Genomic DNA, 18,358 nt, shown 5'->3' with positions numbered 1-18,358 from the left:
ATCTAGAGACTTCTCTAAGGTAAAAAAATCAAATTTCAGTGTAGCTGTGAGCTAGTAACCTACTAGTTCTTTCCTAAAGAGACACTTAATTGCTTTACCAGCCAGAACCTTTTCAATCTCAATGGTTTTAAGAGACTGGAGTGAGAAAATGAGATTATCTTGCTTTGAGGTTTGGTTTTTTTTACCTTGTAAGCTTAAGTGCAGGCAATATTCTGGCACATTTGCTTTATCTAGTTTCACATGCCCTGAAGGCTTTGGAGAGATCTGAACTAGCTGGCTGGAGCAAAATGGTCTTAAAGTGGAAGGGAGAGGGGTTTGTTTACCTACCAAAACTGGAGGTGAGCTGCTCTGACAGTGAGGGAGGTGGTGACAGTCCTAAGCCTGGTGGTGGTTCCATGGGGAGGTAACTGTGGCCGTGGGGGGACTGAGTGTGGCCATGGAGAGTTGGAGGTAAAGATCTGTGCAGAGACAGCAAATGGGTGAGGGGAGCTGCAGGGAGGGGAAGCAAAGCTGGAATCTGGTACATCTGAATAGATTGTTACAGCAGTTATCCAGTTTCTGGATAACTCTGGTAGGGATCATTCCTTTTGTTACAGCTTTGGAAGGTACAAGGTGCTCATCACTTCACTGGTGTTTAACAAGGACGGATAGGAAGAGAATTTAGAGAGAAGTAATAGATTCTTTTAGATGTTTACTCAACACCAGAGTGAGTTTGTGGTGCTTGGCAGGAGCCTTTGGTGCCAGACAGAGCAGTTGATGCTGTTGGTTGCACCTGTTTCAGAGCCACAGCAGCATTTTAGTCCTGAGTTGTCCCTCAGCCACAGGGGGATGGATGCAGCCAAGGGGAGCTCCCACTGACATCTGCAGAGAAGCAGCACAAGTGTCACCTTCCTGTACAGGGGCAGGAGCAGCAATAGATTTTTCATGTGCTTTTTTTTCTACTGCAGAGGGAACAGAATTCCTTCTGGCTGCTCTGAGGGAAGAGACACCATTTTCTGCATCATTAAGCTGCTGCTGTTTTTGCTCAAACTGTTCTTCCTATTTAATGTACCAGGGAGAGGAATAACAGGGAAACACTGGCCTGAGGGAAAGGCACACATGCTGGAAGGTGGGAGGGAAATAGATAGGGGTTAGATCTCTAATAGATTATGGGAGTGGTAATCCTGGCAATTGGAAAACCAACTAAAACAGGAGCATATTTGATTTCCCTGTTCCCTTTCATTTAAGTAGAACAGGCGAGTGCTGTTGCTGCACTACAGAGCCTTTCAACAGCCTCTTCTCCCAGTTCTTCCCCAAGCTGGGTGTGAGGGACAAGGCTTTAGGATTTTAGATCAGCAGCAGATCTAGTTTCCATAACAACAACAAAAGTCTGTTAGATCTAGAATAGCACTTCAGTGTCTCAGCAGCTGAAGTCATCCTGTGCTCTATTTTTGCTTCAGGTGAAGGAGGAGCTGTTGTTTCTCAGAGCCCCTGAAGCTGTAGTACAACTGAGATGTGTCATCTGGCAGAGGAACAGCAAGACATTTCCAACCCTATGGCACGTTGGGAGTTTTGGGTGGGACAGGAAGAACTGGCAGCTTTGTTTTGCTTTTACCCCCAACTTCCAAGGCCGGGATAGCAGGAGGGCACTGCTCTCCCTTGAGCTGCTCCCTTTGCCTCCCTGCCTGTCCCCCTTTTTGCTGGAGAGCAGGGACAGCCCTGAGCCCACAGAAGATGCTGAGGCAGGAGGTCAGGCAGTTTGTTTATTGGCAAATAAGTGCTGAAACCCATGAGCCCCACAAACACAGGTGCTCAGTGCCCTGTTACATTAGAGTGGTCACGATACCATTGGGGAAAGTGCAAAAGATCAATAAACAAGCAAAGTTAGTTCTGACATACCCAGGGGAAGGTGGTGAACAGAGAGCTCGGTGCAGGTGAGTTTCTTTTCCATCCAGCTTGAGTGGAAAACCAGTGACACAGCAGTGGAAGTCCTTTGGGTGAGCTCTAGCTAAAAGTTAATTGCAGGATGAGCAGGCACACACACACCTGAGCTAAACCAGCACATCCCTCCAGGGCAGCCTGGGCTGTGGGGGGTGTGTGTGTGGCCAAGAGCAGCTCCTTGCTGGAGGTGACAGCAGGTGGGACTGTCCCTTTCTGCACTAGGTGCACCAAGTCTGTTCACTGCTGATATGGGAGGGGAAACATTCATTAAATCAGTGATTCAGGGTGAAAATAAAATCAGGCTAAAACATGCCTGGACAGACACACTGAAAGAAAAGCCTGGACAGTAACAGGGGCAGCAAAGCTGTAAAAAGGCTTGTAAACTTTGCAGTCCAAGAGCAACTTCTCGGAGGAAACGCAAGCGAGATGATGGTCCCTTGCACTGAGGTTTGGGGTTGGGCCCTATGGTACCAGGTTGGTCTCCACAAAGAAATCTTCCAGCTTCAGAGGACACGTGTAGGGAGGAGCCACCAGGCCCCAGGACAGTGTGGCTCTAGGCCAGCCCTGCCTTGCTGGTCTCCCACAGGTGGATGGGTTTAACAGGCTCCTGAAGCTTAACTGCAGCTTCCCTGCCTTACATGCTGGGACATGTCAGAGGGGGTGTGTGGGACACTTCCCCACTGGAGTGCTCAGTGGTTGGACTTGGGCAATTCTACTGTTGGAGAAGAGAGAGGAGGGGAGGGGCAGACAGGCACTAACCCACAGCAGACACAGGGAAGTGTAACTGGGACTCCGTGAGCAGCTGCTGAGGGACACAGCTCGCCCTGGGAAAGCCACTGTGAGGGACAAGACTGGGGAGGGAAGGGAAAATAATCAAGGAATCTTGTGCCATCAAGACTGACCTCAAAGCAGGCTGCACTGGTAGGTAACAAATTCAGTCTCGGGTGCCATCAGCCCTTTCCCAAAACCTCACCATAACAGTTTTACCACTTCTTTCCCACAATTCCCATATTAGCAATGGAGTGTCAACCCTGAAGAGAGCAATGGTCTCGGATGAAGAAATCCGCATTAGAAGTGCCAGGAGATGAGGGGTGTGTTCTGCTTGTACATTCTCCTTGGAAACATTTAACTCAACAGTTCCAAGTAAGTGACAGGAACTTTCCCTTTCTGGTTCCCTCTTTCCCCTATGAGCCAGTCTGGATCCATGCCTGGCAGGCTGTACACAGTGATCATCTGGGGAGAGAAGACAGCATTAGACAGGACCTTACTCTGCAGACAGAGCCAAGAAGTTCAGTCAGAGGGGGACTGAAAGAACAGTAGTTCCTGAAATTCATTTAACAGGCATCTGTGCCCTTTCCCTGGAGCTATCTGCAGCTTTAACACAAAATCTAAGGAGAGCTGCCCAGTGATGTCCCTGTTGCCTTTTCATTCTCCAAAGTGACTTAAGGCATTTTTACATGTTGCTGTGTCATCCCTTCTGAATACAGAAGTTCAGTCTAGAGAACAGAAGAGTTTGCAATTTGCTGAATTTCCTTTTTTTCTCAGCATGATGAGAGCAGGCCTCCAGCCAGCAGCTTATCCCATGGCTCTGGATTAGGCAGCTGTATTAGAGGGTCACAGTGAAGATATTGAGTATTGGGGTATTTTATTTTGGGTCCAGTTGGACTCCAACAGGAATCAAGGAGTTACTGGGGTGATGTTAAATATCAAATGACCATGAACACAACTCGCTGCAACTCAGTGGGTACCTGTGTCCAGGTGAAGACTCTATTAGTGCCATGAAGCAGGTTTTTAGAGGCAGGGGAAGTAACCAAAGGCCTGCTGAGCACACAACAGACTGGTGGGCAGTAACAGCCAAAACCAACACATGGGAAAGCCACCAACCTCATCTGCAAGGAGGGCCAGCTCGGTGCTGTCGGCGGCTTCGTAATCGTAGAGGACTCTGGCCTTCCGTGTCCCACTGGCAGGAGGCTTCACTTCGTTGGGGTTCAGCACACCCTCTGCCACCGTGTTGGGCACCCCAACAATTGTGGGCACAACTGGAATGGTAGGCACAGCAGGGAGCGTGGCAGCAGCGACAGCCGGGGAGGAAGGAGCAGGAGATGTGGAGTCTGCGTTGCCTACGAACGTGCCTGAAAATCTTCACAGGGGAGAAGAGAGCACAGTTCAGTGAGGCTCCAGGCTGGGGAACCACACAGAGCTCTTGCTTTCAGCAGTTACACTGCAGAGGTGATGATTGAGAGTCCCAGCCTGCAGCTGTAACAGATCCACACTGCCCTTCACGTGGGGACACACTCAGCTCTCAGGTGCTGAGACTGTGCAACGGGTGATATTTGTCTGCTTATTTTGACTCCAGTGCCCTGTTTCAGGACTGGCACCAACCTTGCAGAGGACCAGACTGAAGTGTGGCACTGGGCTGGGCAGGGGTTTGACTGAGTCCATTGCACTGTGTCCTTGCCCTGCTCTCACATGGTCTGTGTTACCTGTTCTGCCTGCTCGCTCTTCAGGAAAGGGATGGACATTGCTGCTGTTAAACTGGATGCCCAGCTTTGGCCCTTACTGGCCTTTGAGGCAAGTTCTCAGAGACCCCAGAGTGGCTGATGGGAGAGAGAGCCCTCAGAGCTCGTCCTGGCCAATGTGGTACTTACATTTCTCCTTTGGAGCTGCAGCATGGAAAAGAATGGAACAGGAGCAGTGAGTGATCACAGAGAGGCAACAGCCCCTCCTGGGTCAAGCCCCTGTGCTGGTGTGACAGTATCAGAGAGAATATCCCAGCCCACCCCAAGGGATGTGCAGCCAGTGGCACTGAATATGGAACATGGAATTTGGAATCCGTTACTGCTGCAGCCGAGCACGCTCAGGCTCATTGCCTGGCAACAGGAATTTGACTCCCATGTGATTTAACTAATTTAGAGGAAGAATGTTCAAACCCCCATGGCCTTCATGCTTTGAGAGGAATGTATAAACCCCAGATGAATCCCCTGGCAAAGCCTGCTCCAAACACACCACCAGGACTGGCCACCACTCTGTAAACTCTGTCAGAGCTGGGAGGGGGCTTTAAAATTCTACCCAAGGTTATGAGACGTGGGAGGGGAAGGAGGGCTGAGCTGGAGTAATGAGATCAATAACCCTCAGAGAAGTAAAAGCAATGTCTTGTCTTACCTGCCCAGTTGCTTCTGCAGGTCCAGCATGAATTGGTAGCACTGAGCATAATAGTTGGTCTGAGACTCCACAAACTCGTGGAGACAGCGAAGGTGATTCACCTGGAGGGAAAAGGACCATCAGCTTGACTGTGTTTGGTTGCCAGGCACAGAAACTCTCCTGCTGCCCCTTCTACCCCCCAGAGAAGCAGACTCGTGCATGCCTGTGTGGCCACCCCACAGCTCCAGTCAGAGAACAAAGTTTTCCTGGCCTGGAAGCATTTTGAGGGCTGCAGAACTGCAGAACCCACAGTGGCACTGCCTGTGCACACTCCAGTGTGGTTTTAGTTTGAACATTCCGGGTCTTAGGAGGATGTTGCTGTAGCATCTAAATTTACCACATCTTCTACCTCTGTTCCCAGTGCAGGGCTCCACCAGCCTCTTGGCACTCTTCTAGGAAGGAGCCAAGAGTCTCTGTATCCCCTGTGACCCCCCAGGGGCCCGGCAAGACTCACGTGTGTGCTGCTGATCCCCTCCAGCAGCAGACGGGTCACCTCTGCCTGGCGGTCGAACTCGGTCTGGGTGAGCCTCAGCTCGTGCTCCGCCTGCAAACAGGGGGGGGGCTCAGGCAGCACAAGGCAAGACCCCTGTCCCGCCTCTGCAACCCTCCCCAGCCCTCCACCACCCCCTCTTTTGGCACCCTCTGAGCGTCAGGCACAAGACACCCTGGGTTGGGATCCCAGAGGCCTCAGGCTGTATTTCAGCTTGATTCCTGCTTGATCCTACACCGGGTCGCTGCAGGTCATGGAATGGCAGCTCAAGACTGATGCATCCAGCTAGGAAGCTCCTGCTCCCACAAGACTAGAACATGAAGATGGAGAGGCTTTGTTAACCCTGAGGTATGTGGAAAGCCAGTCCCATGCCAGCACCAGTTTCTATCTCCCTCTTTCTGTGCCTGCAGGCATAGGAATGTGACAGCCTCCCTAAGCTTCTCCCTGGAAGTGCAATGGTTTCCTTTTTATCACCATGGAACAAAGGCTGAGGCCAGGCAGCATTTACCAGATTGCTGCTGCTAATTAAGTCTCTCTGCAATGGAGATGAACATCCAAGTCCAATTTCTACTCAAGGCTCTCCTTTGGAGCTACTTACTGCTTTAGAGCTAAGAGAACTGAACACCAGTGAACAGAAGGCAGCTCCACAGCAGGAATTGGGAATTCAGAGACAGACTGACACTGGAGACCCTTTTGACCAGCCACACAGAACATCTCTCCCCCACCAGCAAACAGTGCATTTACACTGGGGCAGTTCTGCAGTACCAGAACACCTGGGTGGATCCTGGCAGGAAGAGCTCCAGAAGTGCTGGAGCAGCCAAGTGCTCTAGTACAGCTCCCCCTCTCCTGCTGCTGGATGGTGACAAACAGGCCCACGTGTTCTGTCTAGCACAGTTCACTCCTTAACACCAGCCACCAGTTTCTTCTTGGGATGTGCTGTGATGGGTCACAGAGGAGTGATCCCCATTCAGCTCCAGCTCACTGGAAGGAGAACCCTTTTCCCTCCTCCAGGAGCGTGCAGCCATTGGAGAGCTGCCTGCCTTGCTGCAGTGGTTCCTTTTGCTGCTCTGGAAATGCCCTGATCATTCTGGCACAGGAGTGACATGTCTGGAATTGAGCCCAGAGGGCTGACCCAGCCAGGCTGACAGTCTCAGAGCAGAGGCCACATGGCTGGTGACCCCAGAGGAGACCCAGTATTCCCAGCAGGACAAGCTGGAGGGGCTGCTGGGGCCAGCACAGCTCTCGTCTGGTACCAGTGCTACCAGTACCAGTGCAGAGCCAGGCTGCAACAAAGAAATGCTTTGACTGTCTTTTAATCAGATTTGTCTATTTTAAGCTACAACTGATCTATTTTCTTCCATCCTCTGTATGAAGGGATTATTTAAAGGAGAAGGGGGAATGTAACAGGATACACCAGTGCAATGCCTCCAAAGCACCAAGAAATTCTTGCCCCAGTGGGCTGAGACTTCAGTATTCAAGCTATTCAGAACCTGTGCCAGGCAGACCCAGCTCCATTGGCACTGCCTGGGATTTGCCTCTCCCTGCCAGCTCTGAGCAGCTGCAGGATGTAGTTTCCTATAAAGCCAGCACTGGATGCTGCCCTGGGAGGTCCTTCCAGTCTTGTGCTTCTCCAAGACACGGAGAACTTTGATGTTTGCTGACATACTTTGGTCTATCCAAGCAGGATAGACCAAAGGGAGAGGATAGAGGAGCAGATCCTTGCATGGTGATAGCTGACTGCAGTCAGCTTGTTTGTTTGAGGGACTGAAAGGTTTAAAGAACAGGAGGAGCTGGTTCAGGAACTGCCAGTCCAGTCTGCCAATGCCTTTGGAGCAAGGCAGGAACAGCTGCTCTCATGCACAGCAAGCAGGAATGTGCCATTCTGCCACTGCCACTTCAGGCTTCAGGCCAGTGTCTGCTGGGGGTATTCGAGGAGTGAAAGCCAACAGGATCCCAGAAGTGTCTCTGGAAGCTCTGTTCCATGCTGGAGCTCCACACAGAGCTCATCCTGGTCTCAGTCCACCACCAGCCCTCCATCCATCTTCATGGACAAGTCCCACTCCCCTTGCAGAGCCCAAGACCTGGAACTTTGGCTCTATGGACCCGCTCAGAAGGGTAAGTGCAGTTCACCCAGATAAAACCAACTCCAAACAGGCTCCAACCCTCCCAGACTGCCCTCCTGACAGAGCTGTGGCCTCCAGCAGCTGGGGCTGTGCACTCTGTCCTTGGTTCAGCTCTGCTTGGAGCTGCTGATCAGACCAGGGGCTCCCAGAGGCATGTGGAGAAGGGGGGGAGCAGGCAGGGCCTTGGCCACAGGAGCAGAGCTGAGTCCCACCTGGTGCATCACCTCTGCTCCTGCCACACAGGGCAGGGCTCTGAGCTGCCTTTTGCTGCACACAAACCTGGGAAGTCTCTCACACCAGGGACAGCCAACAGGCCCTGGGTAAGGCTCTTCTCAAGTGGACCCAGCCACACTGAACAGCGGGATCAGGACTGGGGCTGACAACAGCAACATCCCCTGATCCTGCCCGTGAGCAGGAAGGGTTCCACAGCACCCCTGGCCCCCAAACACCCCCAGCACACCCAGAAGGTTTGAGCACAATTCCAGCTGGGTACTTACTTTTTCCACCTCGTCGCTCCAAAGCTGCAGGGGCCACAGAGCAACAGGAAAGGACGTCAGTGTTGGAGACGTCGAGAGGCACTTGGCATTAACACCAGCAGGCAAGGATGCTCCATGGACACAGCAGGCCAACTCCAGGGACAAGCTAGCCCTTCACCCAGCAGCAGCTGCCACATCCATGCCCCTTCCCCTCATTCCTGCACCCTCGAGCTCAGTTTCACAATGGGAGAGCAAATCCACGTCACCAGAGCCAGGGCTGGTACAGTCACTGCATTCCATGGGCTCCAGAAAACAAGGATTTATAGCAGAGTCCTCTGCAGAGCAAGGGTCACTTTACTGAAGCTGCAGAGGTTGGTGTTGAAGGACACCCCTTCTCTTTGGATTGTGGGGAGGCATGTGAGGTGCTCGAGCCCATGGACAGGGAGCCGTGAGCTCTGGCCAGACAGAGCCTGGTGTTCCTCACCCACAGGTCCAGAGAGCTCAGATAAATGGGATAATCGAGGCAGTCTGCACTGCCAACAGGCCTGTTTAGTACAGCAAGGAGGAAACAAGGGCTGGATGCTGCCTCTGAGCCAGGCACAACATCCCACAACTCCTTCCTACTCCTCTCACCCATGGGGCACACTCAGGGCAGCTGCTCTTGGGATCTGGCCCCAGGACATGAAACAATGGACAACAGAAGTCACACACAGCACTGGGAAAGGGAGAGAGGAGGGAGAAAAACACATTGATCCTTCCCAGAGGTCCTCGGCTTGGCCTTTCCTCAGCAGACAACTATTGCCTCACTCCTGGCAACCTGAAATCCCCCTGGATTGACTGGGAGCCAGCAAGCAACACCCCACAGCAGTGGGGCCAGGGGAATGGCCTCTGTGGAGCTCAGCTTCACCCCTGGTGTCCCCTCTGCAGGCCAGGGAAGGTCACCAGAGCAGGGCTGAATTTGCAGTGGGGGCACCTGTGCTGGACATGGTGTCAGAGGGAGAACAGGCCCTGTTTGCACCCAGGCTGTCCCAGCTGAGCCTCGTTGAGGTTTGCTCACCAGTCCTCAGGTGCTGAGACAATTTCAGCAGCCAATATAAGGAGCACCTGCAGGACCTGCCTGCCCTGTTGAAGGCCTGAAGCAGGAAGGTGTCCTGTCAGGCTGCTGGGATTGCTGCCTGCTCTGGCTCCTGCCCCAGAACTGCAGCTCAGCTTCTGCTCCAAGGTATGTGGCCTGGCTGGCAACTGTTCTTATTTGAGCACAGCTATTGTGGTGGTCCCTTGGGGTTGTGGGTTGTCCCTGCTCAGTGCTCTGGGTGCTCAGGTGGGTGTTTGACCTTTAGGGGAATGTTTTGTTAGTGCAAATCAGGAACTGGTTCAAGTAAGGCCTGGGTCATTTCAGCCATGTGTAGGGACAAAAGCCCCTTCCCCTTCTCAGCCTAAGAGCTTCTACTCTGGAAGGAAGTGGTGGGAATATCCTGTAGGAAGCTGAGAAGCAGGTCCTGAACTGCTGCTCTGGCACAAGGCCTCTGCCAGCACATCCCCATGTCTTAGGAGCAAGGAAAAGCCTTCACTCTGGTCCCAAGTCTTCCTGTTCAGATGCTGTGGACAGTATTTAGGCCATGTCAGGTCCATTTAATCAGTGCAGCACCCACTGAATTTGTAGCCAGATTCCTCTTCTGTTGCCCTTGCTGTGCCACCTCCAGCTCTGACCCTGTAGTGCTCTGGGGCAGCCCAGCTTTGCTAGGATCTATCCCTGGGCTAAGGCACTGTGTGGCTACATTTTGGACAGCTCAGGGAGCAGAACTTGTGCATGATCTGCACTTGTCTTCCTCCCCCCCAGCTCAGGCCAGAGGAACCCTCTCTAAGGTACTCAATCTGTTTTTCTTGGAATCATTCCTAGGAATACAGAGCACAGCAGGTCTGAGAGAAAGGGATATTTGGGTTTACACAGCCCACTTACACCTTCTTACACAAAAACAAAAGGTCAGTGTGGGAGAGAGGAGAAATGACTCCTCAGCCTCCAACTTATACAAAACAAGGGAGGTGCTTTTCTCTTGGATCTAATTTCATCTGAGCCCTCCTGTTATGGAAGGGGGAAAAAAAATAAAAGCACTGTGTTGTCCACCTCTCCAGAAACTAACAACAGGAATTTAGAATCCAAATCAGAGCCCTGCTGAGGGTGTGTGGTCCAGGGGAGAGCTGAGCTGTTTGCTCCCCTGTAGTACCAAGCTGTTCCCTGGGGCACAAACAATCCCTCCCTCCAGAAAGGAGCTGAGCTCCAGAGGCAGGGGAGCAGCAGCCACTGCTCTGCACTGGCAGAGCACACTAAGACTGAATAACACAAGGACTCTGGCCTGGAAGAGAAGCAGAGCAACAGGATGAAGAGCTCCTACCTTGCTGCAGTGCCTGACCCCTTGGGATGAATGCTGGGATTAGAGAGCTTGCTGCAAAGCAGCTCTGCCTGCACCGGGAGCAGCCTGGGCTCAGCCAGTGTTTTGCTAATTAGAGATGCAAACTGTTATTCAGGTCATCCCTGCCAGTGCAGGGCTTCAGGGGGCCCTTTACCCACCAACTGCAGCCTCTGGAATAGTCTTGGAAGCCACAAGGCCTGTCACTGGCCGGGCCAGCACGTTTCTTACGGGCACTCCTGGTTGGAGGCCCTGCTGTGCAACCATCCAACATAATCCACTGCTCAAGGTCAGCACTGGCTGCTTTCCTGGAGCCCTGCTCTAACTGCCCAGTGCCTCTGATGAGGGAGCACTGAAATAGGCAGAGACATCCCAGGGCTGACACTTGCCAGCTAAAAACCTCTCAAAATCTATTTTTCCTGCTGTGTTACTGTACTTGGCACCTGTTCCCCAGAACAGCTTTGCAATACAGCAAAAGCAGATCCAGTTGCAGTTTGGTGAGGGCTGGAATGTCCAACTGAGGATCTGGGCACTCCACAAGATGCCAGTGCACATTTGTACAAATTCTTGTCTTCAGGTCTGCTTTAGCCTTGGGGAATGGCCAGGATACCCTGGTCTATCCAGAGGCAGGGAAAGCCCAGTCTCTCTCCTCTGATTCTTCTAAAGCTTAATCGCAGTCCATTATCACACTGCCCTTGGAACAGACCTTCCCAAGGGAGAAGCCAGAGCCACAGGCTGGCTGTGAGCTGCTGCACTAGGAAAGGAGAGAACTGAGCAGTTTCTACAGCATCACCACTATCAGCTTCTTCCTCAGGGCTCTCACCACTGAGCCTGTTACCGATGGAAATTGTTTTCTAGGTGTTGTGCAAAGCTAGTTCTGATCCCAGCATCACTCTCCAAGAAGGTCAGGACAGATCCCCCTGGGAACTAACACTGATGCTATCAGCTCAGACACACCTTTTTCTCCAAAAGGGATGGGTTTTCCATTAACCAAATCCAGCTTGTTTCCATGATGGTTTTTGTTTTCGAGAAGGCTGGGCTGCCCTTTTTTGTATCCACAGATCCCACTCCCACATTATTCTATTACCAGGCATCAGTGTTGTTCTGAATGCTAGTTAGGAAGCAAGATGAGCAGTTTTCAACATTTTAACGAGAAATGTGACATTGTGCAACGGGGAGCCATGAACACACAGCAGGGGCAGCCAATTGCTTGGCCACAACCACTCAGTGCAGCAGAGCAGAGATGCCACGGGCTGTTCACCCGCCCCGGCACATCTGGCCGTGTAACAGCTGCCAACAGACAGGCCCCAGGATGGAAGGGGGGGAAAAATTACCTCTATTTGCAGAATAGACAAGCCTGCACTGTCAGCCTGAAGTGTTAATGACACTGGTGGCAGAGATTCCTCCACCTTTGCTTCTCTTGGCCAGCTACAAAGCCTCTGACACCACAGCACAGACCAGGTGTGTGACACTGCAGTGTGCAGCTGGAACCACCCAGAAAGGCCAACCTTGGAGGCTTCTTCTTTTCAATTGCTCCCCTAGCAATAAAAACCAGTCAGCAGATTCCCACTAGAAATGTGGAAGAGCACTGGCAGGCTGGATTAGGAAGCAAACGAGGCAGCACCAAGGGCCAGACCCTGATCACACACCCCCACAGGGGTGACCTGAATCCTTGAGGTTGAGTCAGAGGAACCTGGGGCAGCCCATGTCACATTAAAATGTTGAAAACAGCAGAGCACTAGGTCTAAGTTGAAGTCAGGTAGAGAGAGGGGCAGGAAGAGGTCGGAGAGGCAACACCCAGGAGGAGACAGGAGGCAAATCTTACCGCTGAGGCGCTGGCGGAGAGCACGTAATTACGAGGTCTGGTTTCCTGAAAGTCAGGCACAGCCTGGGGGGGAATAGAGTGTCATGTACAAGGCACCAGAGGAGGCAACAGGAGTCAGTGGGCGATGGATGGAACAGGAGACTAAAAGCTTTTGTCCTGTCTGTGCTGGGAGCTGAGCTCAGGCTCTTGAGGTGGCAGGAGGGAGCTCTCCTGACGTCTGAGCAGTGGTGTGTGGAAGCCAGGCTTGAGCAGAGGAGGTGGACTGGCTCACACAGTCACACCTGGTACCTGAACAGCAGCTACTTCTACTGTTAGAAACTGTCCCTGTACTTAGAGCTCACACAGCAGCCTGCAGGCTCAGCCAAACCAGTTCTAGCCAAAGGCAGTGAGTGAGTTTTCATCCCAGAGGTCACAAAAACCTCCAAGCCACCTTCTCCATAGCTAAACCTCTGCCCTGGGGCAGGAAGACTTTAAGCCCTCTGGAGGTTTTCCTCATTGAGAATGCACTGGATTCACCCATCCCCACACAGGTGTGGGCTCACTAACTACCACATAACGTGGTATATTGAGCTAAGACAGGACTAGGCCTCCTCCTAGGATGACCTTTGGCTGTAGCATCACCTGAAGAGAGAATCCACCAAGCTGCCTTTTGTTGGGAATACTCAGGGCATCCTCCTGGTCAGCCCTTGCTGCACAGTGGCTGCTGTGCATGGCTGGCACAGTCCTGCTGGATCCCAGCTATGCTGTTAATCCTCTCAGATCCCACGTTTCCTCTCCCAGGTTAATCTCCCTGCAGTCACCCAGATCTGCTTATACCCACTGACCCAGTTTGCTGGGCCCTGAGCAGCCTGCAGGAACGAGTGACCAGTGTGTGCAAGAGCAGTCAGGCAGGCCCAACAAGAAGAGATTTTTTTTTTTTTTTATATGCCATTTAGGAGTTTTGGGGATGGCTGGAGGAAGGAATAAGGAGGAGCAATTCCTATTACAAGTCAAACTTGAATATGGGGAGAAAAATGCACCAGTGAGATTTGAGGCCAGCACAGCAGCCGGGCTGGGCTCCTCCCTGTGGGGAGAAGGGATGTGTCACAGATATAGCTGCTTATGCTTTTTTGTTTTAAAAGATTAGGAGCAACTGAAGAAACCTCTCCTCCCATTCCCTGGTCTCCAGGGAGTCCCAAAACTAGTCATAGCACATGGGATGAAGGAGGCAAGCTTCTCTTGTACTTCTGTGCACGGAGAAGTTGTATTTGCAAGCAGTGGTCAAAAGGGACCCACCTCCCTCCCCTTTCCACCCTTGTAAGAGCCTGGAGGATAGAACAGCACCACAACCAGATCATCCTGCCTGTCATTGTCTCTGGGCTGCCCTTCTGGGATTGGCCACCCAATCCCAGCTCCTCCTGCCTGGAGTTGGAGGAGCCCAAGGGGGTCTTTAGGGGAGCCCCTGCCTCTGTTGAGCACTGCTTGCAGGAGCGTGGATGGACTCAAGGGATGCTCCAGAGGGGCTGCAGGCAGCTGGGATCCTTCTGGAGCACCTTCCCAGGCAGCCACAGCCCTGACCACGCTCAGAACATGCTGCAGGGCCAGTCCCAATAGGACAAAGGAGATATGAATTTTCTTTTAAAAATGCGAAAGAGACAATGAGAGGTGTTGAAGGAAGAAAAAAACCACAGCACTGTTAGCACAGTCAATACTCACATCTCCCTCACACTGAGCAAATTACAAAGGAACAAAACAAAAAGGTTAGTAAACAAAACAGCATCAACAGGAAGGACAAAGCACAACGTCCGTGGGAAATGCACAAGCCCAGATGCTCCAACAGCAGCTCCCAGGTCTGGGCAGCAGCACTGGGAGTGTCATCACGAGACAGAAGCTGTGGGAACACCAGTTTGCACCACAGGGGGGAAGAGCAGCAAGAGAGGGGTGAGCTGGGATATTAGGGAATAGTTCAGCTTGGATGGGGAGGTGTGACACAGAGCTCCAGGCATGTTACAGGGGATGCTGTGGTCTAGTGATGAGTTAAGGTCCCTAGAGCAGGGGCAGCAGTTCTCCCCAGGGCTGGGAGCTTCCACTTTGTCCTCTGGCAGTCAGGGAGGCACCCAGAACCCTGAGACTTCATCTTTAAGCTAAGTTGGGGGAAAGATGGGTCCTCACAGAAGCAGCTGAGTTTGCTCTGCTGTTGTGTGATCTGTGTTTCAAAGCATAGAGTGGCTCAAACTTGGCTTGGGGAGAACACCCTGGAAAGCCTGGACTGGCTCTGCACCTGCCTGGGGCACCCCAGCAATTCCAGTGGGAAACCAAGTCTTTCTTTTCCAGCTACAGGGAAGTCCCTCACCCAGGGTGTGTGTGCAGGTGAGAGGCCTTGGGATTGCTTCCTGTAGGAAGCAAGGTAATGAGGGTGGAAAGGGAGGAAACACAGGGGGTATCTGAATTCCTGCTCTGATTTGAGTTTAAAGATAAATCAATGGCCACCAGTTCCTTGAGACTGGGGCACTGTCCCCTCCAGAAGGGGAATTGGGATCCCTGAATTTACCTTCAGAGGATCTGGGGGACCTGACTGATTACAGGAGGCTTTTTAAAAGGGCAGCTCCTACTTTTGTTCACAGCTTTCCTGTGTAGGCCTGAGCATTGTCAGACCTGCTGGTGGAATCTCCTGAGCTTGGCACAGCTTGCCCATCTGGCAGGGATGTAGTTAGAGCTGGAGGAAAGGGAAAACATGTGGGAACTGGTTATCCAGGGAGCTGCAAGGCCAGAGGCCCAGCTGAGCAGATGGCTAGAACAGAGGCTCATAGCAGGGCTCCTAGGCTGGTACCCCAGTGCACCCCAGAGACTGACTGACAAGGGTTGCTGCCCATTCTGACTGCACACATTTGCTAGTTGAGCTTGTGGCCCCAAGCAAGAAGCAGAAAACAGTCAGAGCACTACAGGATGACAATCTGCTTCATCCAGGGACCCCAGCAGTGCCCAGTGTAGTGACTCCCCCAAAGTCAGAAGGCTCTAGAGAACACCATGAACTGAGTGAGCAGAGAGGCTCAAGGAAGGACCTTGGTAGCCAGTCTGACCCTTACAGGCTCCTGCAGCATTCCTGCCTGGGGAAGACTGAGTTGGCAGAATCTTAACTGGTCTGACAGCCTGGGACTGCTGCAGAGCCCCAACATGCTTTTCCCTCATGCACCTCCCAGCTCAGCTCTCTCTTGCTTTCTTTGAGATCCTCAGGGAAAGTCAGCAAGTCCTCAGAAGAAGCAGCCTTTTAGTCAGTAGGACAAATCATCCAGCAACCCTGATCAGTCAGGAGGCAGGAGCCTGGGACAAGTACAAGTTTCCAGACTCTGGAAGCTCAGAACTGTTTGTTTCAGCAGCTCTCCCCAGGGAGGAGATCTTGGGAACAGGCATGTGGCTCCTGCTCCCAGTTCCCTTGCACACCAGACAAGGAATTCCCCCCACCCCTGCCTGCCAGAGGCAGGACATAGTAGGGCAACCTGATTTTTGACCGTGTGAGCCAAGCCCTGGGGCCAGAAGGGACAGAGAGGGGAAGAGTTACCGCTGCTTTTGCCTCGGCAGCTTTGGCCTTCTTCAACCTGGCCTTGCAGGCGTCCAGGTCCAGGCGGCGGTTCTGCAGGATCCTCCGCTCTTTCTGGAAGGGACAGAACTTGGGTAAGAGCAGACTGCCCAGGAGAAGGGTTGGGGAGGGAAGGGGACATGGTATCATCTAGGAATGGAATCTATTTCTCTGTCAAAAAATGCCAGGGAGAAAGAAGCAGTTGCTACGTTTATCTCCTTGAGGAGGAGTTTTGGGCCTGGCTGCCAGGGATACAGGATAACCTTCTGGAAACAGGGCAGCCTCTGGGTGGGTGGTGCCCACCAGCTGCAGGAGCTGGGAAATGAGTTACCTTCCTCATGCACATCAGCTGGCAATCCTTCTCTGCTGGAGAGGGAACTCTGAGCAGATCTAGGATTGGTATTCTCCCATCCTTGCATTCTTTAAGGGGGGAGGTGTGGAGTCATCCTTTCTCACAGGGAAAGAAAATGGGTTCTTCCAGCACTGTTTCCCTCTCCCCCTGCCCTCCTCAACTCCAGTGATGTGACAACCTCCCCCTTCCCTGCTTCCACACTCACAGAGATGGTTCTCCAGTCCCCTTCCAGGAAGTTTCGCAGTGGGGTCAGGAAGTTGATGGAGGCAGAGTGGATGAATTCCCGTTCTGCTGCACCCAAGCGCCTCTGGGTCTCTCCAACTTTTATCAAGGTCTTTCCTGCAATAACAGGAACCCTCAGCTCCAGGAGAAGCCCATGAATGTTGTGTTGGCTTCAGCCAACTCCCCCAGAGCCACGAGGCTCCTGTGTCCCTGCCTGGGTGAGGTGACCGTGCCTGTCCCACACCAGCTCCAGCCCTGACCACGGTCTGCCCTTGGCCTGAGGCCTCTTCTCACTGCTCCCAGGGCAGCTTTGATCTTATCCATCTGCTGAGGCACTTATGTCCTTTTACTGCTCTACCTGCTTGCACAGAATGATCCTTCTTTGCCTCATAAAACAGAGGCACAGGAACAGAGCAGCAAATTAAAAAGCACCAGAGCAGAAAACATGAGTTGATTAGGCAGTGTGGGGTATGGATGCAGTTACAGCTGCTCTGCCTGTAACAGGATTCAATATTGAACCACTATTGACCTGGAGAGAGAAACAAAGCTCGTGGCAGAGGCAAGGACAGCTGGAAGGGAAGGCTGGGTTTCTGTGCAGGTCTGCTGCTTAAAGAAGCCCAAAATTCCCCCAGGAAGAGACAACTACTAGGATTTAAGAACAGAAATATGTTCTGTGTGGTCAGGAAGGGGCCTGTTGAGGCTTGTAGCTAAGCACCAAACTGCCAAGTCTGTTTTCCTGTTCTCTTTTCTGCTGGAGAAAGATTTCCATGTCCACTTGCAGGATGCAGTGAGAGGATGGCTCTCCTGCTCAGTCTAGAGAAACTCTGTGTAGACACCAGCTTGGACTAAAAATATGCTCAAACTGGATAAATCTAAAGCTATTCATGGCAATTCCCTGTTCAGGCTGGTTTGGAAAGCCACAGAAACAGCCCAGAACAATTTCTATGTCCTGTAAGCAGTTCCATGAGCAGCCATGGATCTGTCTTTATTTCTTCTCTAGCTCTACCACAGTCGAGGACTGCCTTGGGAATGGGGAGACTCCTGCCCCTTTTCCCCTGGAGCAGGGAGCTTGGAAGTGAGGGAGCAGGTAAGACTTGATTCCCTACATGGTGTGCTGCATATGTCTTAACCCAAAGCAGCGTTAGGGATACTCTCCTGGGAAGGGATGAATTCCTAGGGCTTCTTAATTAGCCAGGCTGACTTACCATAAGGTGTCCCTGGCCCAAAGTCATTGGCTGCTTCTGTCATGTACTGTGCCAGCAGCTCCCCGTTGGTGACCCGGGAAGGCACCTTCCGGTCGAGCTTCTCGTACAGGAATTCTTCTACTCTGGCACCTGGAACAAGACACCATGGAGGCTGAAAGAGTGATCCCTGCAGTGGCATTCAGGGAATCCCAGCCCATGCAGTCCTCAGGGATGCACTGGTGACCCTTCCCTGTTCCTCAGGAGCACTGCCAGGCTGTGGTCACAGCCAGTCACCTCTCAGGGGCACGGAGAAGGAAAGACAGGCCCTGCAAAGACACATTTCTTCTTCCAACCCCCACAAACCCAATGCAACAGGGCTCTCTGCCAGAGGGCAGGTCTTTTAGCACTGAGCTGCAAGTGATATTTGTCCTTCAAGCCTTGGGAGAAGCTGGACTTACTGGGGTTTGGCTGTAGCAGGACCTCAGTCTGACGCAGGATCTTCTCTGTCCAGTTCTTTGTGCAGTCTGCCCTGGCCAGGAGGTTTTCAAAGTGGGCATCAAGTTCAGTCTTCTCAGCCTGGCCCAACTTTTCTTCAGTAAAC

General features: G+C 52.3%; 1 protein-coding gene across 4 annotated transcripts; it reads right to left on the bottom strand.

The window, feature by feature from the left end:
• Positions 1 to 1,722: 1,722 nt before the first annotated feature.
• Positions 1,723 to 18,358, bottom strand: SH3GLB2 (SH3 domain containing GRB2 like, endophilin B2). Of its 4 annotated transcripts, XM_018074386.2 has the most exons (12): positions 18,216 to 18,358; positions 17,779 to 17,907; positions 16,557 to 16,690; positions 15,982 to 16,074; positions 14,139 to 14,150; positions 12,444 to 12,506; positions 8,232 to 8,255; positions 5,576 to 5,665; positions 5,083 to 5,183; positions 4,569 to 4,583; positions 3,805 to 4,060; positions 1,723 to 3,153 (listed from the first exon to the last, which is right to left on the bottom strand). In XM_018074386.2, the coding sequence occupies exons 2-12, from the start codon at positions 17,819 to 17,821 to the stop codon at positions 3,046 to 3,048; spliced, it is 939 nt and encodes a 312-aa protein (XP_017929875.1). In that variant the 5' UTR covers positions 17,822 to 17,907; positions 18,216 to 18,358; the 3' UTR covers positions 1,723 to 3,045. The 4 variants fall into 4 exon arrangements, with proteins under 4 accessions (XP_017929875.1, XP_017929876.1, XP_017929871.1 ...); XM_018074387.2 differs by lacking the exon at positions 14,139 to 14,150; XM_018074382.2 differs by lacking the exon at positions 4,569 to 4,583 and having other exon boundaries at positions 18,216 to 18,351.

Source organism: Manacus vitellinus, unplaced genomic scaffold (assembly GCF_001715985.3).
Source record: "Manacus vitellinus isolate BGI_N305 unplaced genomic scaffold, ASM171598v3 scaffold_27_pilon, whole genome shotgun sequence".
Taxonomy (NCBI): domain Eukaryota; kingdom Metazoa; phylum Chordata; class Aves; order Passeriformes; family Pipridae; genus Manacus; species Manacus vitellinus.
The sequence above is the reverse complement of the archived record's forward strand: the minus strand, read 5'-3'. Positions and strand labels throughout refer to the sequence as shown.